The sequence below is a fragment of the Schistocerca nitens genome, chromosome 10 (assembly GCF_023898315.1).
Source record: "Schistocerca nitens isolate TAMUIC-IGC-003100 chromosome 10, iqSchNite1.1, whole genome shotgun sequence".
Lineage (NCBI taxonomy): Eukaryota > Metazoa > Arthropoda > Insecta > Orthoptera > Acrididae > Schistocerca > Schistocerca nitens.
The window spans coordinates 5,010,182-5,035,404 of NC_064623.1; the positions used below are offsets into that span (position 1 = coordinate 5,010,182).

General features: G+C 42.6%; 1 protein-coding gene across 6 annotated transcripts in view; it reads left to right on the forward strand.

Moving 5' to 3' along the window:
- The first annotated feature begins 741 nt into the window (after positions 1-741).
- The window catches only part of LOC126210056 (fibrous sheath CABYR-binding protein-like), a 111,496-nt gene continuing 87,014 nt past the window's right edge, over positions 742-25,223 (forward strand). For 2 of the 6 annotated variants that reach the window (XM_049939173.1, XM_049939178.1), the window contains exons 1-3: positions 1,112-1,312; positions 12,913-12,940; positions 14,939-15,072. In XM_049939173.1, coding sequence (XP_049795130.1) covers position 12,940; positions 14,939-15,072 — 135 coding nt within the window. In that variant the 5' untranslated portion in view covers positions 1,112-1,312; positions 12,913-12,939. Of the gene's footprint in view, positions 835-890; positions 970-1,111; positions 1,313-1,468; positions 1,580-1,668; positions 1,745-12,912; positions 12,941-14,938; positions 15,073-25,223 lie in introns of those variants that run through there. The other 4 variants (XM_049939175.1, XM_049939176.1, XM_049939174.1 and 1 more) reach the window with 4 other exon arrangements.

Below are 25,223 nucleotides of genomic sequence, written 5' to 3' on the forward strand. Positions count from 1 at the left end.
TATGATGAATGTGTTCCATACATAAACATTAAAAAGAAATTAACGTATGTCGATATGTTCTTTAAAGTGCAGATTCATCATTGGCTAACGAATTTCGATGATATATTATCGACTTTATCCATATCAATTCCATTAATTTAATTTCAGTAAACTGATTGTTTTTGATTAATCAGGGCTAGAATAAACTGCTGTGTGATGCGATAATGAAATTGTTGAGGCCATTGTTTTAAGGAATATGTATATTTATATGTTCAGAGCAAGCCATGTGCAGGAAATTGGTTAATTAACTGTCGTAACAGTACAAGTTACAGCTTTGCTTGCTACTTATTTGCTTTGATTGTTAATAACAGCAAGAAAAATAAAATAGGACGTCGAAAATAGCAATATACTACCCCTAATGCTCACAAGTTTCTTAGCCTGGCAGGAAAATGTCACGGAATGGGTGGAAAACATGAAGTGGTACCCTCTCGAGAATAGAAGTAAATTATTTAGAGGAAGATCACTTACAAATTTTCAAGAACCAGTATTAAGTGAAGAATCTAGAAGTATTTTTCAGCTACCTACAAATGGCTCCTATAAGGGTCGCGAAGATAAAGCTAGGCTAATTATAGCATGCACAGAGACATTGAAGATGTTATTTTTACGGCACTCCAAACGCTAATGGAATGGGAAGATACTTTGACATGCGGTACCATGCTAAGAACTCACTGCCATTCATTTCACAATGGTTTGCTTAGTATAGGTGTAATAGGAACTTGTGGAATACTTTATCAGTTTTCACTCTATAAATGAACTAGATTCTGTCTGTAGCTTTTAAATGCATCACTTTCTCAAGTAAACTACCGTTCCCCTATAAAATATTATTTTCTCAAATAGAATCCATTTGTGTTCTTAATTATCAAGCTTACGTCAGTTGCGTGGCAACACTGATAATTAACTCAGTGTTGCTAGCATCAGTTTTACTGTTTTGTAAGTTTACTGTTTTGTAAGTTTAATTATTATTAAGGAAAATAATATGTAAGAATATGTGTATAGCCTTTGTACTACGTTGCAATCGAGTTGGTTGTACTCCTATGTTACGTATTATCTCATTGTGTATTGCAACTTTTTGTTTATTGATCTTTGAGTCTTGAAAAGTAAAATGACATTTGCCTATTCGAGCAGGTAGAGTGGAAGTGGTTTTTAAGTTGTTTTGTGATTGTAGTACTCGTTTCGTTTTTTGTGGTCTTTCATGATGATATGTATGTTGGCGTTTGGTTTGGCTCGCGGTACTGTGTGATCGTCTGTTAAAGTTAGATTCTAATTGTGCGAGGTAAGCGTAATTGGTCTATATTGTTTTAACAGAATTTTTTTGGTATTGTGTATGTATATGTAAGCCTCCTCTTTCCAAAAGAGTGCAGAAACAACTACCATGCATCATTTTCTTTGTATCGATACGTGTGTCTGAAAATGCTGCTGTCGTATAAATCTGTTGTAAAGTTGATTTGTGGTATATCGATGTATAAGTGAAATAAGATGTGGTCATCACCATTCTACAGTGCTCTTGAGCATCGTTGATGAGTAACTATCGTGTTGTGATGTAAGAATTCTGGAAATTAGTATTGATGAATAAAGATATACCAGATCGTTAAATAAACGGTTCTCAAGTCACTTAGAAATTTCGTAGTTTTTTGCGTATCAATGAGGAACACGTTCCTTAATGTGACGATAGCCCCAAAAACAGTCAGTGCTGCATAATTTTTCTGTAATTTTATAGAGAATTGAATGACAGAATTTTGTTTTATTTTACCGTCTCGTAACCTTTTAGATGATTTGCTAGAAACATTCTCATTTTCTGCAGTAAATGTTCTGCACTTGCCTTCAGCATAACATGAAATAAATAGTCAAATTTTAAAACGGTCAGCATAATCGTTAATCAGTTCAATTTTTTATTTCTTCTTCAGTGTCCATAACTCTATTCGTTCTTTTTACTATAGAATTGTCTCCTAGAAGCCAAAGGGATGAGTGTGATTGAAGTTGAACCGAAAGAAAACAAAAAGCATGAACTTATGCTTAAAGAGGAAAATTGTCAAACAAAACAAAAATGGTGAATCTGTAGACAGCATAGCAAACACAGAATGCATATTGGAGGGCAACTGAAATTAACACACAAAGACACTGTCAAATAGAATACCAAAAAATTATTCCTTCAGGGTCCTCTTATTTTGTAGCAACCAGTGCATCAAGGTGACATTCTGATTCTGTGTTCACTATGTACTTAGTAATGAAATTCATATCTGGGATTCAAATGTGCAATACATTGACATAATTTTCAAATTGCAGTAATGTGTCATAAGAATAACTACTCCATATATAAATTCCTGAGAATATAGCACACATGTGCAGGGATTACATTTGTCAAGTTTCTTTGCAGGTTATCAGTTACGTAAATTGCGATTATGTTAATTTTCTCAGGGAAAATGTATCATATTTGTGAACCTACTAATATGTCACATCATGATGAGATGTGGACATGAACCATGCAACACGCTAAACTATACCAAGTGACGTAGCCAATATCCTTGTGAAAGTGATGCTCTGTAAATGAATACTACTACTGCTACTACTACTACTACTACTACTACTAGTGCCACTGTTGGTGCTGCTACGCCATTGTCTTTGGCTTATAGAACATCCCATTCGCTGCTCAACAATCCTCAGTTTCCAAATGGTTTGTGTGAAAAGTCCATGTCTCTATAATCATAACTGGTAACATACATTGACTATAACCATTGCTTCTGAAACAAATGAGAAGGTTAATTTAGTTTCATCGAAACACTTGTGCCTTTCTAATTCTGTTTATTTTATTTACTGTCAGTTGACTTATATTCAGCTGCTTTAAAAACAATAAATCAACCAATTCTCTGATTTCATTGTTAAATTGTACTACTTTCTTGTCAATGTATTGACTATACATTATTTATTTTTTTATGATTTATTTTCAGGAATAGAGAGTAACTTGCATTATTAAGCTCTTGAATGCACTACACTTATTGAATATAACTGTATTAGAAGCAAGCAGCAAAATTTCATAAGCAAAATCTAGTTAATAGGCAAGAGTGTGATAATACAAGTGGGGTGTCTACCTTCCTTATGATTTACAGGGTGAACATTAATAAAACTGACAAACTGCAGGCATGGATTCTTGGCTGGAAGTTGAGGAAAGAAAGGTCCAATGAACATGTGCCTGGAAATGCATGATTGGCGTGATAGCTGAAATGCATCATTTCTTGATAGAGGGCTCTGAGGAATGAGGGTCCTCTGATCATGTGCTGTCTGTAGCCCACAGATATGACTAAGCAGGTTGTTGATGCCAGTTCTGGCAAAGGTTGCTTTGTTGTAAAGAGGATTGATGACAGAAACCCCATAATTGTGATGGTCTGGTGCAAAAACCATTGACAAAATCCTTTCCGTATAGGGAAAATTGCTTCTGATAATCCTGGCGCTCATTGCAGTTGATAAGGATTGTAGCAGTTGTCATGGAGGATAAATATAATTGTACTTTGGCTTACATCATGTTGCCAGGCCACTCGCATGGAGTTTGTACTAGGGTTCCTCTCAATATCCTGTAAAAGAAAGGAGCCAGTGTCACGTAAATGCCCGAAAAGGGCTTGAAATGTTCTTTGATGTGGCTGCTGTCTGTGAGGGTAGTACATTTTTTGGTATAGCCGTGCTGTCTCTTTACCATTTCCATTTGCTTGGCCATATACAAACAGCATCTCATCTTGTTCCTGACATGAATACCAGACCATTCTGCTGCTTACAGTGCGCTGTGTCAATCATTCAATCTGGAACACACAAGGAACACACGGCACTTGGTAAGAGGAATTTTCATTCGTTAGCGCCATCTACCATTGCAGTGTTGCATTTTCGGACACTTGTTCATAGGATTTTTTCCGCCATTTTCAGTGGGGAATCCATTCCTGCAGTTTGTTGGTTTTATTAATGTCCATCTTTTATATACTGGTCCATACTTTCCCTTTTCAATGTATATAGCATGACCAGTTTTTATTTACTTCAACTTCCAGCATAACATATCACAGCAAGCCTGAGAAACTTGTGCCCACATGTTGTCTCTTTTATGTCTGATTTGCAGAATGGAGACAGTCTTCTCGATAGTCAGAAAACTGTGGATGGAACCATTGATAATTCTCACAGTTGTTTGATTTTTCCCTTCTTATGTCATTGTTACTATTGACAATAAATAGATATACATGGCAATCATCACATTTTATTTATTTTTTCTGGGAGACCAAAGCACGTGTTACATGTTGTTGTTGTTGTGGTCTTCAGTCCTGAGACTGGTTTGATGCAGCTCTCCATGCTACTCTATCCTGTGCAAGCTTCTTCATCTCTCAGTACCTACTGCAACCTACTTACTTCTGAATCTGTTTAGTGTATTCGTGATGCCTCAGAACATGTCCTACCAATGGATCCCTTCTTCTAGTCAAGTTGTGCCACAAATGTCTCTTCTCCCCAATCCTATTCGATACCTCTTCATTAGGTATATGATCTACCCATCCAATCTTCAGCATTCTTCTGTAGCACATCATTTGTGTTACATGTAGTGTTGTTTATACTGACACATTCAATATTTGCTGTTTTGCAAAAATATTTAGCAGATAGCTCTCTCTCTCTCTGTCTCTCTCTCTCTCTCTCTCTCTCTCTCTGTCTCTCTCTCTCTCTCTCTCTCTCTCTCTCTGTCTCATTATACTGTTCCATAGATCATTTTGCGCGATAGTGCGTCATGTTATGGAATGAGTAATTTTACATTCACATCACAAATTAATTTGTGCATATTGTCACATTCTGAACAATTCCAATATTTTTTATTTCTTACCCACCACATCTTACACACTACAGTGATAGTAATTCTTCTGTGAAAAAGGACTTCTCGAGGAGAAGCTTTCTCCGTTTGTTTTTAAATTTTACTTTGTTGTCTGTCTGACATATTGTATCTATGGGTAAATGATCAAAAATTTTTGTCACAGCAGTGTGTACCCCTTTTTTGTGCTAAAGACAACCTTGATGTGGAGTAATGAGTGTAATTTTTTTCTGGTATTGTAATGATGTATATCATTGTTTCCTTTGAGCTGTAGTGGATTATCTACGACAAACTTTGTTAGGGAATAAATCCACTGCAGAGTGACAGTTGGAATGCCCAACTCCTTAAACAGATGTCTACAAGATGATCGTGAGTGAGCACCACATATTCGTAAAGCACATTTCTGTGCAATAAAGACTCTACCTTTAAGATGAGATACCACATAACATTATTCCTTATGACATTATTGGATGAAAATATGCAAGTTGTCAACTTGCTGATTTCTCTCTCCCAAGATTTACAATGATTCTAAGTGCAAATTTGGTTGAACTAAGTGGTTTCAGAATTTCGAAAATGTGCTTTATCAAGTTTAAATTCTCATTGATATAGACTGTGTGGATTTTGAAGTTTCCATCCTACTTATTATTCCCTCACCATGTGTTACACTTATCATTGTTGTAGTACCCCTAGATGTGCAAAACCGAATAGGTTGTCACTATTTAAAAGTGAGGGTGAGACCATTTGCAGAAAACTCAATGATACTTTTAAGGGCTTTGTTTACCATTTCTTGTATTTCTCTGTATATGCTTGGTCTGATAACAGTTCTAGTGTCATCTACAAGAACTAGTTCTGCTTGTTCTATATTAGACGGAAGATTGTTTACATACGAGGAACAATAGTGGATCTTAAGACTTTTGCTTTGGGGGAACGCTATACATGATTCCTTCACAGTCAGAATTACATCCCTGGACTGTGTTGGTTGACTTACGGACCCCAACTTCTGCATTCTTTTGGTTAGGTATGACATCATCCATTCTTTGGTTTGCTACGCCATCAGTCCCATAAAACTTCAATTTATGTAGGAGAATACTGTGATTCACTCAGTCAAATGCTTTAGACAGGTCACAGAAATTACCAGTTGGTGCTGTCTTACTACTTCAGGTGTTAAAATCTGGTGAGTGAACATGTAAATGGCATTTTCAGTAGAGCAACGCTTCCGAAACCCAAGCTGTGATTTGTTGAGGATATTACTGTTGCTTCGGTGAGATACTATTCTAGAATACACCACCTTCTCAAAAAGTTTGGAATATGATGCAAGTAGTGAAACAGATAGGTAATTGTTGACATCTCTCTAATCACTTTTCTTAAAGAGGTGTTCAACAGTGGCATGTTTCAGTCCCCTCAGGAGGCTCGCCACTCTTTGGCGGGTTCGTGCTTGGCCACCACAGCATCCCAGCCTTTGCAGCATCTTTCCCGTTCTGTGCTGCATGTTTGTCCTCTAGCTATTCATTTTCCCCTCTCTTGTGGAACATGCCTGGGATGTTTTTGGAAATGTCCTGCATTTTCAGTAGCCGATTGCAGAACGGTCTCACTGTTTTTCGTACCGTTTTTCTTTCTTTGCTCCCCTTCTCCTATCCTTCCTCCGCTTCGGTGTTTGAGGTTCCTCTTTTTCTTCATCCTCCCTGTGCACTCCTGAAGGCTAACCCATGCATTTGACACGTAACAGGTGACTGTGTATTTCCCAGCCCTGTGTCGATAGGCAGGGTTCGCATGTACCCCCTGGTACAGGCCAGGCGCAGGGAAGGGTGATTGCCTGGGCTGCTACCTTTCCAAATTGCCGATTGGTCCCTCTGTCTAGTGATCAGCAGGTGTGACCTGAGGTGTGAGCAGTCACCTAATTCATGTCCCCCCCCTCCCCCCACCCCCCCTTCCCACCCCCTCTGAGGGGGAAGGGGCCCCCAGTTGCACCATTGGAGGCTTTGGCTATCGTGGGGATTTTTTCACAATTAGTCAATCATCGTCTTCACAGTCAACGTCTATTAAACATACACGGAATGAGGCTAACGATTCAAAGACGCTCACAGCTGCACCATGGTTTCTCGTGGTTTCACATACTGAAGACGATCAGTCCTCCGCTATGGTAAATCCGTAGGTGTTGATGCAATTGCCAGCCCTATGAAATCCTGCTCTCATTTGCACAATGGAGTTTGCTTTTGGAGACAACTTCCGATTCTCAAGCACGACTACTGCTTGCAGCTTTGTTCCTCCGTTGCTATCGTGTTCGTGTTGAGGCCCCTCGAACACTGAATTCTTCCTGTGGTGTTATTTACACTAGGCTGCTTGATGGTCCGACCCAAGCAGAAATCCAAACATACCTCTCTGATCAGGGTGTCATTGCTTTCCATCAGGTCATGAAAAAGAGAGATGCATCCTTAGTGTCCACACACACTCTTTTTCTTGCTTTAAGTAGAGTGGTATTTCCATCAGAGATCAAAGCAGGCTATCACATTATCACAGTCCGACCATACATTCCGAGCCCAGTGTGCTGCTACCAGTGCTATCATTATAACGACATGCGAATGTCTTGTCGACACCCAGCCAAATGTGTAACCTGTGGTAGCGGTGCTCGCGAGGGCAATTGTCTTCCTCCTCCTACCCACTGGATGAATTGCAATGGTGACCATGCCGCTTCTTCCTAAGATTGTCCCATATATCTCGTCTCCCATATATCTCGATGAAGAGGCAGTCCAGGAAATCTGGGTGAAGGAAAGTGCATTACTTGGTCACTCGCAAGTTGTGCCCTGTGGAATGTTTGTCCCCTTTTTAGTGTCAGGTCAAAGCAAGGTTTGTGGTTTCAACATTTCCTCATAATAGAGAGAACCGACATTGAAAAGACTCCTCCACCTTGTAATTGGGATATATGAGACTGGTGTAATAACCTCACACTTTAAGAAGAATGTAACAGTTCAAATTCTAAAGAAGAGCTTTTCTAATATTACCAAACCGTTATGTTAATAAGTGCACCTCCACAACTAAGTGTCTGACTGCTACTGAGAAGGGCGTCTGACAGGATTATTTCATATATTTTTTTATCTGAACATAGAATAAATATTGGGAAAGTAATTAAAGTTCAGGATTTGCCAGTGACTTTATAGTTTCATCACAGTTGGCAGAGTCTTGGAAGATCAGTCATGGCGATTGTGGTGGTGGTGGTGGTGGTATAATCTTGAAAACACATCAGAAGATGATAGTCAACAAATATAAAAAAGCAGTACAGCAGTGTAATCAAATTAAGTCAGGTGGTCGTGTGGGGAAATAGATTAGGAACTGAGTATGAAGGCAGCAGATGGAAGTGGTAGAAGTAAAGAGTGTACGAGAGGTATATAGGCACGATTAACCCTCGAGGTAACCACGTGTAAGCAAATGCGTAGTTTAATTTAGTTTAGTTAAACAATGATAAAATAAACTTACTTTACATGAGTTGAACCATTGTTTAATTGAACTTTCTTTATATCACTCTGATGCTGCGTACTGGTGTTGTTGTTGTTGTTGTTGTTGTGGTGGTGGTCTTCAGTCCTGAGACTGGTTTGATGCAGCTCTCCATGCTATTCTATCCTGTGCAAGCTTCTTCATTCCCAGTACCTACTGCAACCTACATCCTTCTGAATCTGCTTAGTGTATTCATCTCTTGGTCTCCCTCTATGATTTTTACCCTCCACGCTGCCCTCCAATACTAAATTGGTGATCCCTTGATGCCTCAGAACATGTCCTACCAACCGATCCCTTCTTCTAGTCAAGTTGTGCCACAAACTTCTCTTCTCCCCAATCCTATTCAGTACCTCCTCATTAGTTATATGATCTACCCATCTAATCTTCATCATTCTTCTGTAGCACCACATTTCGAAAGCTTCTATTCTCTTCTTGTCCAAACTAGTTATCGTCCATATTTCACTTCCATACAAGGCTACACTCCACACAAATACTTTCAAAAACGACTTCCTGACATTTAAATCTATACTCGATGTTAACAAATTTCTCTTCTTCAGAATCGCTTTCCTTGCCATTGCCAGTCTACATTTTATATCCTCTCTACTTCGACCATCATCAGTTATTTTGCTCCCCAAATAGCAAAACTCTGTTACTACTTTAAGTGTCTCATTTTCTAATCTAATTCCCTCAGCATCATCATCATCATCATCATCATCAGTTATCTGCTATATTAGCAGGTCCTTTGCCTCTCCATTTTCTGCAATCCATTGCTTCCTTCTTAAGGCTGCTGTATGTTGTACCGTCCATCATGTCATCCAGTATCTGGAATCTCTTCCTTCCTCGCTTCCTTTTCCCTTCTACATAACCTTCTAAAACTGTTTTTATCAGTCCCTCAGCATCACCCGACTTAATTCGACTACATTCCATTATCCCCGTTTTGCTTTTAGTTGATGTTCATCTTATACCCTCCTTTCATGACACTGTCCATTCCGTTCAACTGCTCTTCCAAGTCGTTTGCTGTCTCTGACAGAATTACAATGTCATCGGCGAACCTCAAAGTTTTTATTTCTTCTCCATGGATTTTAATACCTACTCCGAATTTTTCTTTTGTTTCCTTCACTGCTTGCTCAATATACAGATTGAATAACATCGGGGATAGGCTACAACCCTGTCTCACTCTTTTCCCAACCACTGCTTCCCTTTCATGCCCCTCGACTCTTATAACTGCCATCTGGTTTCTGTACAAATTGTAAATGGCCTTTCTCTCCCTGTATTTTACCCCTGCCATCTTCAGAATTTGAAAGAGAGTATTCCAGTCAACATTGTCAAAAGCTTTCTCTAAGTCTACAAATGGTGGAAACGTAAGTTTGCCTTTCCTTAATCTATTTTCTAAGATAAGTCGTAGAGTCAGTATTGCCTCACGTGTTCCAATATTTCTACGGAAACCAAACTGATCTTCCCCAAGGTCGCCTTCTACCAGTTTTTCCATTCGTCTCTAATGAATTCGCGTTAGTATTTTGCATCCATGACTTATTAAGCTGATTGTTCGATAATTTTCATATCTGTCAGTACCTGCTTTCTTTAGGATTGGAATAATTATATTCTTCTTGAAGTCTGATGGTATTTCGCCTGTCTCATACATATTGCTCACCAGATGGTAGTTTTGTCAGGACTGGCTCTCCCAAGGCCATCAGTAGTTCTAATGGAATGTTATCTACTCCCGGGGCCTTGTTTCGACTCAGGTCTTTCAGTGCTCTGTCAAACTCTTCACGCAGTATCGTATCTCCCATTTCATCTTCATCTACATCCTCTTCCATTTCCATAATATTGTCCTCAAGTACATCGCCCTTGTATAGACCCTCTATATACTCCTTCCACTTTTCTGGTTTCCCTTCTTTGCTTAGAACTGGATTTCCATGTGAGCTCTTGATATTCATACAAGTGGTTCTCTTTTCTCCAAAGGTCTCTTTAATTTTCCTGTAGGCAGTATCTATCTTACCCCTAGTGAGATAAGCCTCTACATCCTTACATTTGTCCTCTAGCCATCCCTGCTTAGCCATTTTGCACTTCCTGTCGATCTCATTTTTGAGGTGTTTGTATTCCTTTTTGCCTTCTTCATTTACTGCATTTTTATATTTTCTCCTTTCATCAATTAAATTCAATATTTCTTCTGTTACCCAAGGATTTCTACTAGCCCTCGTCTTTTTACCTACTTGATCCTCTGCTGCCTTCAGTACTTCATCTCTCAAAGCTACCCAGTCTTCTTCTACTGTATTTCTTTCCTCCATTCCTGTCAATTGTTCTCTTATGCTCTCCCTGAAACACTCTACAACTTCTGGTTCTTTCAGTTTATCCAGGCCCCATCTCCTTAAATTCCCACCTTTTTCCAGTTTCTTCAGTTGTAATCTACAGCTCATAACCAATAGATTGTGGTCAGAGTCCACATCTGCCCCTGGAAATGTCTTACAATTTAAAACCTGGTTCCTAAATCTCTGTCTTACCATTATATAATCTATCTGATACCTTTTAGTACCTCCAGGATTCTTCCAGGTATACAACCTTCTTTTATGATTCTTGAACCAAGTGTTACCTATGATTAAGTTGTGCTCTGTGCAAAATTCTATCAGGCAGCTTCCTCCTTCATTTCTTAGCCCCAATCCATATTCATCTACTATGTTTCCTTCTTTCCCTTTTCCTACTGCCGAATTCCAGTCACCCATGACCATTAAATTTTCGTCTCCCTTCACTATCTGAATAATTTCTTTTACTTCATCATACATTTCTTCAATTTCTTCATCATCTGCAGAGCTAGTTGGCATATAAACTTGTACTACTGTAGTAGGCGTGGGATTCGTGTCTATCTTGGCCACAATAATGTGTTCACTATGCTGTTTGTAGTAGCTTACCCGCACTCCAATTTTTTTATTCATTTTTAAACTGACTCCTGCATTACCCCTATTTGATTTTGTATTTATAACCCTGTATTCGCCTGACCAAAAGTCTTGTTCCTCCTGCCACCGAACTTCACTAATTCCTACTATATCTAACTTTAACCTATCCATTTTCCTTTTTAAATTTTCTAACTTACCTGCTCGATTATGGGATCTGACATTCCACGCTCCGATCCGTTGAACGCCAGTTTTCTTTCTCCTGATAACGACGTCCTCCTGAGTAGTCCCCGCCCGGAGATCCGAATGGGGGACTATTTTACCCAAGATGACGCCATCATCATTTAGCCATACAGTGAAGCTGCATGCCCTCGGGAAAAATTACGGCTGTAGTTTCCCCTTGCTTTCGTACTGGTGTTATCCCACAGTAATGACACACTCGAAATGTTAAACAATGCAGTTGTGTCAGATCACAGCCAACAGCTTATTCGATTGCTATTTATCTTGTGTACAACTGCCACATTGTGGGATTGTGTCACTAGCTCAGAATCTTTATCATTTTATTCACAAAGTGTACTGTTTATTTTGTATTACTGCTGATCACTTGCATGTATGACAGCACAACTTTGCACTTTGTTAGGTATAGGCTCACAGTTGTAAAGTGACAACAGAATCGTATGAGGCAATATTGTTTGCAGTTGGTGCACTTTGTACGTGGATGTACCCGCTTAACGGTTGAGACAAGATTATGTGAAAGAGAGATCTGTTAACATCAGATATAAATTTGAAAGATGGAATTGTCAATTTGCTTGTTGAGGGAAGTGTAACGGGTTCAAATTTTAGAGGGAGACCAAGGCTTAAATACTGTGAGCAGGTTAAAGTGGAAGCAGGGTACAGTAGTTATGTAGAGGTGAAAAAACTTGTACAGGATAGACTAGTGTGGAAAACAGCATCAAGCAAGTCTTCTAACTGAAGACTACAGCACCAGCAATTGGTACGGGACACCTCTAAAGAAATCACTGTTACTAACAGACTCTGAAGGAAGAAAACTATGAAAGAGAGGAACAGGAATGTCCTACTGTTCCATTACTAGTAGTTAGATGAACAGCACAAATTACTGTTAGTGGTTGCAGAATCAGTTGAGTTCAACTCTCCTGCTCCTAATAGCACAATTTAAGAAAATGAAGTCCTTTTATTTCTTCCTGTAATGAAAAGTATATTGTGCTGGCTGAAAAGTAAGTGATCTCCTTCAAATACATCAAAATAATGGAAATCCAGGCTCACTGTCACACTCGGCACCCCTTCCAGACTCACCTCCGTAGTGCCACTGCTTGTCTGTGACAGTCAGCTGGGTCTCTGAGTCAGTTCTTCCCTACCCTCGGCTAATCTGCTCTTATCTCTGTCTCTAATGACCATATTTTTAGCAGGGTGTGAATCATTAATCTTTCTTTCCATATGGGGTGTAATGTGTTACGCAGAGTATCCTGCCCACACTCACCTTGCAGATTATAACTTGAGTACAATATTACTGTGCTAGTGTACTGCTTCTATGCCATATGAAACAGTCGTAGTCACTTGGCTCCTGCGTCATTACCGTAGTGAATTAGTTACATATGTACCTGATGCTTGAATTGTATTACTGAATGTGATTTTCTTTTCTTTTTTTTTCAGATAAAGGAGGAAGAACAGTGGATCACCAGTAAGTATTTTTTATTAATTAGCAGTTTTAACTTTGCAGTAATAACTAAAAATAAGTGTGCAGTTCATTCCAGAAGTTTGTTTAAACTGTGGAGAATTCTAACAAGGGAAACTCCTCATCACATCCCCCTCAGATTTAGTGGTAAAATGGGCCCACACACACACACACACACACACACACACACACACACACACACACACACACACACACACACACACACACAATTATGGACTTTCTGTCTGGTCATTGACGTGTCTGTTCTTCTTCTGTAGTCCTGAATATTGCGATACTATACATTAGTTGTAGAATTGAGTCATGTTGTAAGAATACATTACCGTTGCAAGTAAATGTGATGAATAGTGAAAGCAGGTGAGATGCTGCATAGACCTCTCATGAAATGAAAACAACAAATAAATGGGTGTGAACTACATTGTTTGTTACAACAAAGGAATTAGAGAGTCAAAACTTCCAAAACGGAATGCAAGAGTTGTAACATGTAGTGCTTGTATAGAACAAGTAGGAGGTACATATGTCTGGAGGCACCTTCCTTACATCTCACTGTTGCGAACAGAGAGTATACCACAACACAGACACAAATTTGAATACAGTGAACAGATATGTCAATGACCAGATGGACAGTCCATAATTTTGTGGGAAAAAAATGGGGTATGAGAGAGATTTGAAGAGGGATCCCTCCCTTCACAATTCAACATCATGACCACATAACCAGGATGCCATGGCTATCATAAATTACTTGATATTGCGTCTTGAGCTTGGACCATTCACTGTTTCTATTTTGCTTCTTTTTTCACAGTTCGGTACACCACCTTCCTGTTTACGCACTTGATCTGTGTTCAGTTTTTGATGGGTTATCCACGGGCCACCTCGCTACTAAATCTGAGAGGGGCCACGATGGAGAGTTTCCCTAATAAGTGCAATTAGTAATTGTATTTATTTATTTTCTCATATAGGGATGATCTTGCAAGGAAGCAAGATTTGTCATCATAATACAATGAAAATAAATTGCTCAAACTCTACATAGAAATGTACAGAATACATAAGTGTGCTGTTATGTGGATAGCACATGTGGTTGGCTGTGACCTTGATGAAGGAACCATCCTGGCATTTGCCTTCAGATGATTTGGGAAAGCCAAGGAAGCCTAATTTAGGATGGTTGGACAGAGCAAACTCGTATCTTTCTGAATATGACTTGACAATTATATTGCTTCATTTGGTCAGTCCCTGTTGTAGAACATTCTTAGATACACACAAAATGTCTTCCAGATAACTTATTTTATAAAACATAGTTTTGCACTTCACCACTGCACACATTAAGAGCTGTTACCGGTAACTCCTGGACAACAAATGTGCTGCTGTGCTCTTTTCATCAACTCCAGAGATTTTTCAGAAAATTGGCGTGGAGGCTCATAGATGTGTAACTGTGCCTCATGTGCGTCTTCATGTCCTCCTCTCGACCCTTCTCATCTTCTGTGAAGTCACCCTCTCCAGAAGGTGAGGAGAATGACACTTGTCAAAAACTTTATCAAAAGGAGACGAGGGACACTTATCAAAACATCATAGAATTTGAACACAGAGAATATTTCATCACACAGTATTACTGTTCTACAATAATATTTATTTTATATTTTGTTTCTATGGGCTATTGTTAAACAACTTTATACTGGACAGACAATCTGCAATTATCATGGAGAGCCAGCTGTCCAAAGACTGTACTTTCCAAGCATATGGGAAAATTTTTCATGTAAATTCATATTTTTCAAATTGTCACATATCTTTGAAGACACATCTTTGTACAGCTGGAAGCTTTCACTGTCCAGTTACAATCTGCCACAGTAGGCTACAGTCAGCATTTTTTAAATTTCTACAACAGAACTTTGTGTCTTTGTGGTCCTTTATGGACCCAGTTGTAATCTAATTGTTAAAGAAGAAAGCCTTTGCATTCCTACATTGCTGATATTCCGATCTCCTCTCTTCCAGTGTTGGAAGCAGAGGCACCGCAAAGTTCGAGTACCAGAGAGTCGCTATTGACTGAAAATGCCAGACTGGAGAACAAGGTGGCACAGCTCAGCAGGGAGAAGGAGGAGCTACTGCGCAAGGTGGCCCACTACGAGGTACGTGAGTGAGTGGGGGAGACACAGTTTGTTAAAACCACAAAAAGACTACTGCTGCGCAAGAGATATGACACCACACACGGGCACCACATAAAATACCAATGTACAGGGTGTTTCAAAATGAATACACAGGTTGTAAGGGTTTGTAGCACATATTACATTCACCTTACAATTATAAATAATACACCAAATGAAAGAGAAACAGAACCGTTTTTCTTACAATTATTCAGTGTGAATACCGATCACACATTGAGTCAATAGGTGAATTGTTCCGAAACCTGAATCAATTTGTCATAAGTAACTGTTGCAATAACACTATTTTTAAAGTCAGATAGATGGGCTGGTATCGGAGGCACATACACGTGATCGTGTGTGAACATGGAGGTCGTGTATAAAATGCTGTTTTACCCGGCCCCTTGTGCCCAATCCTCCAGTCGGATACAATGTCGTTTAAGCAGTCGCCAGTGAGGCGGTGCACCATCTTGCTCCCAAGTAAAGATGTGTTGTTCAGCTTCTTCCCATTGAGGCACGGGCCATAGCTGTAGCATATCAAGATAAGAAAACTGTTGTGACTCGCCGATCATTCAAAGTGCCGCCGCGCAATTACGTGCATCCTCTACGTGCAGCGCTGTCTGCCAGCCATGCAGCAGCTGCGCCACCTAAGTGGCCAGCCGAGCAGCGGCCGCTAGACTGGGACTCAGCGCTCATTCGAATGCTAACGTGTACACATGTCTTGCTTGTCAACTTACTCTGTGACTTATATGTGTTGTGTCGTTCTGAAATATATTTGTTAAACGTGACGTTATAACAATTGGCGACAAGGTAGTGGATTTTTCCTTTTCACCGTTGACCCACAGGGTTCCATGGCTACTGTCGAGCAACTATTGCAAAATCTCCTTGAACAGCAAACGCTTCTAACAGCGGCGATTCGCGATTACGTCGCGGCGTCAAATGCGGGGCGTTTCTCGCCGTTGGCTGTACCCCCTTTTCCTCCTTACGACGAGACGGTGGAAGACTGGTCTGATTATGAAAAACGTCTTCGACAGCACTTCTTGGCATTTAATGTCACGGACGAACAACCATGTAAGTCTCTGTTCCTTTCCTGGATTTCACCTCAAATGTATCGGTTGTTGTCGCAATTGGCTCCTTTGAAGGATCCTGCGTCTTTGTCCTTTGCTGAAATGTGCTCACTTCTGTCTGTCTATTTTCAAAAGCAAACGCATGTGGTAGCCTCTCGTGTTGCCTTTTATCGTTGTCAAAAACAGCCACATCAATCCTATCGTGCTTGGGCTGCTGAACTTCACGGTCTCAGTCGAAAGTGTCAATTTGTTACTGATGTTCACAAAGAATTCTATGCCGGTTCTATGGTACGGGATGCTATTATCCGGTCGGCGCCCGACAAAGAAGTTCAGCAATGTGCCCTTCAGTTGGCGAATCCGACTGTAGATGAAGTTCTCTCCATTGCGCAGTCTTTTGAAATTTCTCGCGCCGCTGGGGCGCAAATAGAGGCGTGGGGGTGATGTCTGGGAAATACAACCTCTGCGCGCTGTTGACGACGCGTGCGGCGCGTCCCCGCCGGCCGTCGTGGCCGCAGTGTGCTCCCACGCGCAGCGTCGGCCTAGCCGTAAACAACCCGCTAAGAAACTGCAGCAAAACCCCCGGCAACTTCCTTCATGTCCGCGGTGTTTTACGAAACACTCACGCGAGGATTGTCCCCAACGTTGGGCTGTGTGTCACAATTGCAAAAAGAAAGGTCATGTGTCTTCCGTTTGCAAATCCGACCGCATACATGATGTTCATGAACATGATGCTGATTCTGATTCTGTGTTGTCTGTCAATTGCACTTTTTCCCGTTCAGGGAAGTTATTCCTCACTGTCCAAATCCTTGGTCGAGATGTTCGCATGCAAGTGGATACCGGTTCTGCTGCCACTATAATTAATTCTCAGACGTATCTTCAGTTGGGTTCTCCACTCCTGTCACCTGTCACTCGGCAATTACGGACGTACAATAAACAGAAGATTTCTCTCTTGGGACAGTTTAATGCTGAGGTATCTTACAAATCTGTCGTTCGCACTGTTCCCATATTTGTGGTCGACCAGAGCAACGCAGAAAATCTTTTTGGTTTCGATGCCTTTCGCGTTTTTGGGTTCTCCATAGATGACTCTGTCAATATTGTCTCTGATGCTATTCCTCATGCTCAACTGGATTCCTTGTCGACGACATTTTCGTCCCTTTTTTCTCCTGGGTTAGGCCATGCAAATGACTTTGAAACTCATATCACGCTCAAACCCACTGCTCGGCCTAAGTTTTTCGGGCTCGGCCCATTCCTGTGGCCCTTCGTGATCGGGTAAAACGGGAGTTGGATCGTCTCACTACTTCAGGGGTCTTGCTTCCTGTCACTTCCGATGAGTGGTCCTCTCCTGTCATTGTCGTTGCTAAGCCAAATGGTGATATTCGTCTCTGTGGCGATTTCAAAGCCACTGTAAATGCTCAATGCCTCATCGACACTTACCCTATGCCCCGTCCTGAAGAACTGTTCACTAAACTTGCTGGAGGCCAGTATTTTTCTAAAATTGACCTGTCAGAAGCTTATCATCAACTTCCTCTCGACGCTGCTTCCCGGCAGTTTCTGGTCCTTAACACGCCTTTCGGCCTCTATCAATACCAACTATTGCCATTCAGGGTTGCCAGTGCCCCTGCTCTCTTTCAGTGATTCTTGGAACAATTATTGCTCCCTGCCCCTGGGTGTATCAATTACACGGCCGACATTGTTGTCACTGGCTCCACCACTGAAGAACATCTTCAAAATCTCCACACACTTTTTCATGTCTTACAGACTGCCGGTCTTAAGTGTAATCTTCAGAAATCACAATTTTTTCAGGCATCTCTCACGTACTTGGGGTTTCAACTCTCTCGGGATGGTATTCGTCCGCTTCACCAAACTGTCGCTGCGATCGATGCCCTTCCTCGCCCTACATCTGTTAAGGAACTGCAGGCCTTCTTGGGGAAAATAGCATACTATCACGAGTTTTTACCGTCTGCGGCTTCGGTGGCTCAGCCATTGCATCGCCTGTTGCATAAAAACTTGCCTTTTCACTGGTCTGCGTCATGCGATGTGGCTTTCCAGAAATTGAAGACAATGCTGAAACAGGCCCCGTGCCTGGCTACTTATCGACCTGGCCAACATCTTGTTCTTGCCACAGATGCCTCTCAATATGGGGTCGGTGCAGTCCTTGCGCACCGTTTTTCTGACGGTTCGGAACAACCCATTGCTTATGCCTCCAAAACGCTCACAGATGCCCAACAAAAGTATTCTCAAATTGAAAAAGAAGCTTTGGCCATTATTTATGCTCTTCATAAGTTTGGTGTTTTTCTCTATGGCTCAAAATTTCATCTTGTTACGGATCACAAACCACTTGTTTCCTTGTTTCATCCATCAACGTCACTTCCCGACAAGGCTGCACACCGCCTCCAGTGTTGGGCTCTTTACTTGTCTCGTTTCAATTATGAGATTCATTTCCGGCCAACGGCTCAACATGCAAATGCTGATGCTCTGTCTCGCCTTCCCATGGGTCCTGATCAGGCATTCGATAGGGACGAACTTTTGTGTTTCCACCTGGATGTTGCGGAGCAGCGGGTTGTGGACGGGTTCCCCATCACTGGGGACAGGCTGGCGGCTGCTACGGATTCTGACCCTACCCTCTCCCGGGTTTTACGCTGTATTCAGAAGGGTTGGCCAGATCGCCCGTCCGCTAAGACTTCTGATCCGTTGCGGAACTACTACGCTTTGCACTACCGCATCAAAGCTGGCTGAAGCCAGAGATAAATTCTGCCGAAATTTTTACAAAGGTGCAGACGGTGTTTAGAAAGGATAGATTGCATGCAACCGGTGGTGGAGTGTTCGTCGCTGTTAGTAGTAGTTTATCCTGTAGTGAAGTAGAAGTGGATAGTTCCTGTGAATTATTACGGGTGGAGGTTACACTCAACAACCGAGCTAGGTTAATAATTGGCTCCTTTTACCGACCTCCCGACTCAGCAGCATTAGTGGCAGAACAACTGAGAGAAAATTTGGAATAAATTTCACATACATTTTCTCAGCATGTTATAGTCTTAGGTGGAGATTTCAGTTTACCAGATATAGACGGGGACACTCAGATGTTTAGGACGGGTGGTAGGGACAGAGCATCGAGTGACATTATACTGAATGCACTATCCGAAAATTACCTCGAGCAATTAAACGGAGAACCTACTCGTGGAGATAACATCTTGGACCTACTGATAACAAACAGACCCGAACTTTTCGACTCTGTATGTGCAGAACAGGGAATCGGTGATCATAAGGCCGTTGCAGCATCCCTGAATATGGAAGTTAATAGGAATATAAAAAAAGGGAGGAAGTTTTATCTGTTTAGCAAGAGTAATAGAAGGCAGATTTCAGACTACCTAACAGATCAAAACGAAAATTTCTGTCCGACACTGACAATGTTGAGTGTTTATGGAAAAAGTTCAAGGCAATCGTAAAATGCGTTTTAGACAGGTACGTGCCGAATAAAACTGTGAGGGACGGGAAAAACCCACCGTGGTACAACAACATAGTTAGGAAACTACTGCGAAAGCAAAGAGAGCTTCACTCCAAGTTTAAACGCAGCCAAAACCTCTCAGACAAACAGAAGCTAAACAATGTTAAAGTTAGCATAACGAGGGCTATGCGTGAAGCGTTCAGTGAATTCGAAAGTAAAATTCTATGTACCGACTTGACAGAAAATCCTAGGAAGTTCTGGTCTTACGTTAAATCAGTAAGTGGCTCAAAACAGCATATCCAGACACTCCGGGATGATGATGGCATTGAAACAGAGGATGACATGCGTAAAGCTGAAATACTAAACACCTTTTTCCAAAGCTGTTTCACAGAGGAAGACCACACTGCAGTTCCTTCTCTAAATCCTCGCACAAACGAAAAAAATGGCTGACATCGAAATAAGTGTCCAAGGAATAGAAAAGCAACTGGAATCACTCAACAGAGGAAAGTCCACTGGACCTGACGGGATACCAATTCGACTCTACACAGAGTACGCGAAAGAACTTGCCCCCCTTCTAACAGCCGTGTACCACAAGTCTCTAGAGGAACGGAAGGTTCCAAATGACTGGAAAAGAGCACAGGTAGTCCCAGTCTTCAAGAAGGGTCGTCGAACAGATGCGCAAAATTATAGACCTATATCTCTGACGTCGATCTGTTGAATTTTAGAACATGTTTTTTGCTCGAGTATCATGTCGTTTTTGGAAACCCAGAATCTACTATGTAGGAATCAACATGGATTCCAGAAACAGCGATCGTGTGAGACCCAACTCGCTTTATTTGTTCATGAGACCCAGAAAATATTAGATACAGGCTCCCAGGTAGATGCTATTTTTCTTGACTTCCGGAAGGCGTTCGATACAGTTCCGCACTGTCGCCTGATAAACAAAGTAAGAGCCTACGGAATATCAGACCAGCTGTGTGGCTGGATTGAAGAGTTTTTAGCAAACAGAACACAGCATGTTGTTCTCAATGGAGAGACGTCTACAGACGTTAAAGTAACCTCTGGCGTGCCACAGGGGAGTGTTATGGGACCATTGCTTTTCACAATACATATAAATGACCTAGTAGATAGTGTCGGAAGTTCCATGCGGCTTTTCGCGGATGATGCTGTAGTATACAGAGAAGTTGCAGCATTAGAAAATTGTAGCGAAATGCAGGAAGATCTGCAGCGGATAGGCACTTGGTGCAGGGAGTGGCAACTGTCCCTTAACATAGACAAATGTAATGTATTGCGAATACATAGAAAGAAGGATCCTTTATTGTATGATTATATGATAGCGGAACAAACACTGGTAGCAGTTACTTCTGTAAAATATCTGGGAGTATGCGTGCAGAACGATTTGAAGTGGAATGATCATATAAAATTAATTATTGGTAAGGCGGGTACCAGGTTGAGATTCATTGGGAGAGTGCATAGAAAATGTAGTCCATCAACCAAGGAGGTGGCTTACAAAACACTCGTTCGACCTATACTTGAGTATTGCTCATCAGTGTGGGATCCGTACCAGGTCGGATTGACAGAGGAGATAGAGAAGATCCAAAGAAGAGCGGCGCGTTTCATCACAGGGTTATTTGGTAAGCGTTATAGCGTTATGGAGATGTTTAGCAAACTCGAGTGGCAGACTCTGCAAGAGAGGCGCTCTGCATCGCGGTGTAGCTTGCTCGCCAGGTTTCGAGAGGGTGCGTTTCTGGATGAGGTATCGAATATATTGCTTCCCCCTACTTATACCTCCCGAGGAGATCACGAATGTAAAATTAGAGAGATTAGAGTGCGCACGGAGGCTTTCAGACAGTTGTTCTTCCCGCGAACCATACGCGACTGGAACAGGAAAGGGAGGTAATGACAGTGGCACGTAAAGTGCCCTCCGCCACACACCGTTGGGTGGCTTGCGGAGTATAAATGTAGGTGTAGATGTAGATCACGGCTAGGGATGGTGTTATCCTCCTTTCCACTGACGATGCTTCGCCGCGTGTTGTGGTTCCTGCGTCTTTGCGTGCTTCAGTCTTGTGCCTCCTTCACCAAGGGCACTGGGGTGTGTCTCGCACAAAATATCTGGCACGCTGTCATGTGTACTGGCCTGGCATCGACTCTGAAATAGCACACATGGTCGCTGCCTGCGGCCTTTGTGCGTCACAGGCCGCTGCCCCGAAGTCATCTATGTCGCCGTGGCCTTCGCCTGAGAAACCCTAGGAGCGCATTCATGCTGACTTTGCGGGACCCTTTTTAGGTACTTATTGGCTCCTCGTAATTGACGCCTACTCTAACTTTCCTTTCATTGTCCGTTGCACGTCGCCTACCACCGTGGCAACCACCAGTGCTCTCGCCCGCATTTTTTCTTTGGAAGGCCTCCCCTCTACTCTTGTTACTGATAATGGTCCGCAATATGCCTCTTCTGAATTTGCGGATTTTTGTGCTTGTCACGGCGTTATGCATGTCACGGCCCCGCCGTTCCATCCACAATCCAACGGTGAGGCTGAACGACTGGTCCGCACATTTAAGGCTCAGATGCGGAAACTTCTGACTTCTTCTGCTGCTGATGATGCGCTTCTCCAGTTTCTGGTGTCTTACCGTTTCACCCCCATGGGCGACCACAGCCCGGCTGAGCTCTTACATGGCCGACAGCCCCGCACGCTACTTCATCTTCTGCGGCCTCCCACCTCACGGCCGTGGGTGCCTTCCCTTGGCCGGTTCACCGCCGACGACCTCGTCTGGGTACGGGGATATGGCAGGTGGCCAAAATGGAGCCTGGGCCGCATCTTAAGACGCCGTGGCAGACGTCCGTATGAAATCCAGACAGACACGGGTGTTGCAGTGTGTCATTCGGACCAGCTTCGGCCTCGTGTGCCAGCAACGCCTGTTCCGAATGCCGCTACACCACTTTTGGCCCTACCTAACGCTTGGGATCTTGGCATCTCTCAATACTCACAACGCAGCCCTCTCACCGTCATCGCGATGCCAGCACAAGAACGGATGCTACCAGGAGACGTGCCCATGCAGGAACCGGATGGCCATCCTCTGTCACAGCAAATCTACTCGCCTCCTCCTCCTCCAACGGACGCCGACACATCGCCCATGTCTCCTATCATATCAACTGGACTTGCTGCAACGGGCAGATTGGTGCAGGGGGCCCCAGCAGATTCGACTCCTACGTCTCCTGTCATCTCGACCCGTTATCATCGGGGACACTTCCATCTGTACAGGAAGCCTCCTCCTCGAGACTTTACGGCGAGTCAAACAACGCCTATGGATGTTAGCCATCTCCAAGACACCTCCATCAAGACCAGTGCAACTATTTCAAAGGGGGGAAAAGTGTTGTGACTCGGCGATCATTCAAAGCGCCGCCGCGCAATTACGTGCATCCTCTACGTGCGGCGCTGTCTGCCAGCCATGCAGCAGCTGCGCCACCTAAGCGGCCAGCCGAGCAGTGGCCGCTAGACTGGGACTCAGCGCTCATTCGAATGCTAACGTGTACACATGTCTTGCTTATCAACTTACTCTGTGACTTATATGTGTTGTGTCATTCTGAAATATATTTGTTAAACTTGATGTTATAACATAAACATCAGTTACAGTTGATTCACTGAAAAAAAGAAAGGCTCATAAACTTTCCTCGGGGATATTTCTTGGGGCTAAGTGTGAAAGAATCACACTCGATTGACACTTTTTTCAGTCACTCATTGTCATTCCGTACTCTTCCCAATGTGCACAGGAATATAAACAAAACTGTTTGAGTTGCTCTTTCATTTGGTGTATTATTTACAATTGTAAGTTGAACGTAATAAATGCTACAACGCATTAAAACCAGTATGTTCATTTTGAGAAGCCCTGTAAATGTTTGCACTCGATAATGATGACAAAATTATCGAAATGCATTGTGCTCTGCATGAAAAATCTTAACTGGTGCAGCATTTTATTATTTAAATCATGAATGACACAGTTGCAGTCTTCCAAAAAACACCAGTTGTGATTAATGGAATAAAATTATCTGCACAATTACTCTGCGATTCACACTTAAGCTCTTACCAGAGGTTTGTATAACCACTTTCAGACTTCCTCCAGTGTTCCATCTTGAACAGGATGTGGGGAAAATTAAAACCTAAATCTTTTCATACAAGATGTGATTTCTGTTATTTTTGACACACTGATATTATCTCCCTTTATAGGTGGGCTCAAGAAAATATGTTTGCTTTCGGAAGAGAAAGTTAAAAGATTTTGGTGCAACAAAAAATGCCGTTGTTTTGACAACTGCCCCCTCAACTTGCTCATTGTATCTGTGACACTCTGTCCCATATTTCACTATAATGCCAAACGAGCTGCCCTTGTAAGGAGGCCACGGTGCACAGTAGTGCACCAAAAGAGGACACACACACTTGGTGTAAGTGGTCTGCATTTGTTGCATCATATAAAACGTTCTGCCAATAAAACAGTCTCTGGTTTCCCTTCCCCACAACATTTTTTATGTGATTATTGTAATTATAAGTTATTCTTAGTTATAATCTGTAGGGATTTAATTGACTCAACAGCCTTTAGATTTGTTCTTTGTTGTGTAACTGATATTAAGTTCTCGGGGACTGATGACCATAGATGTTAAGTCCCATAGCGCTCAGAGCCATTTGAGCCAATTTGATTTCACGAACCGGTTTTCGGCTGTTATCCTATCGTCAGATACAAAGGTAAATATGTGGGGCAGTAAAATTTTTGTAGGATCAAAAATACACTCCTGGAAATGGAAAAAAGAACACATTGACACCGGGGTGTCAGACCCACCATACTTGCTCCGGACATTGCGAGAGGGCTGTACAAGCAATGATCACACGCACGGCACAGCGGACACACCAGGAACCGCGGTGTTGGCCGTCGAATGGCGCTAGCTGCGCAGCATTTGTGCACCGCCGCCGTCAGTGTCAGCCAGTTTGCTGTGGCATACGGAGCTCCATCGCAGTCTTTAACACTGGTAGCATGCCGCGACAGCGTGGACGTGAACCGTATGTGCAGTTGACGGACTTTGAGCGAGGGCGTATAGTGGGCATGCGGGAGGCCGGGTGGACGTACCGCCGAATTGCTCAACACGTGGGGCGTGAGGTCTCCACAGTACATCGATGTTGTCGCCAGTGGTCGGCGGAAGGTGCACGTGCCCGTCGACCTGGTACTGGACCGCAGCGACGCACGGATGCACGCCAAGATCGTAGGATCCTACGCAGTGCCGTAGGGGACCGCACCGCCACTTCCCAGCAAATTAGGGACACTGTTGCTCCTGGGGTATCGGCGAGGACCATTCGCAACCGTCTCCATGAAGCTGGGCTACGGTCCCGCACACCGTTAGGCCGTCTTCCGCTCACGCCCCAACATCGTGCAGCCCGCCTCCAGTGGTGTCGCGACAGGCGTGAATGGAGGGACGAATGGAGACGCTTCTGCCTTGGTGCCAATGATGGTCGTATGCGTGTTTGGCGCCGTGCAGGTGAGCGCCACAATCAGGACTGCATACGACCGAGGCACACAGGGCCAACACCCGGCATCATGGTGTGGGGAGCGATCTCCTACACTGGCCGTACACCACTGGTGATCGTCGA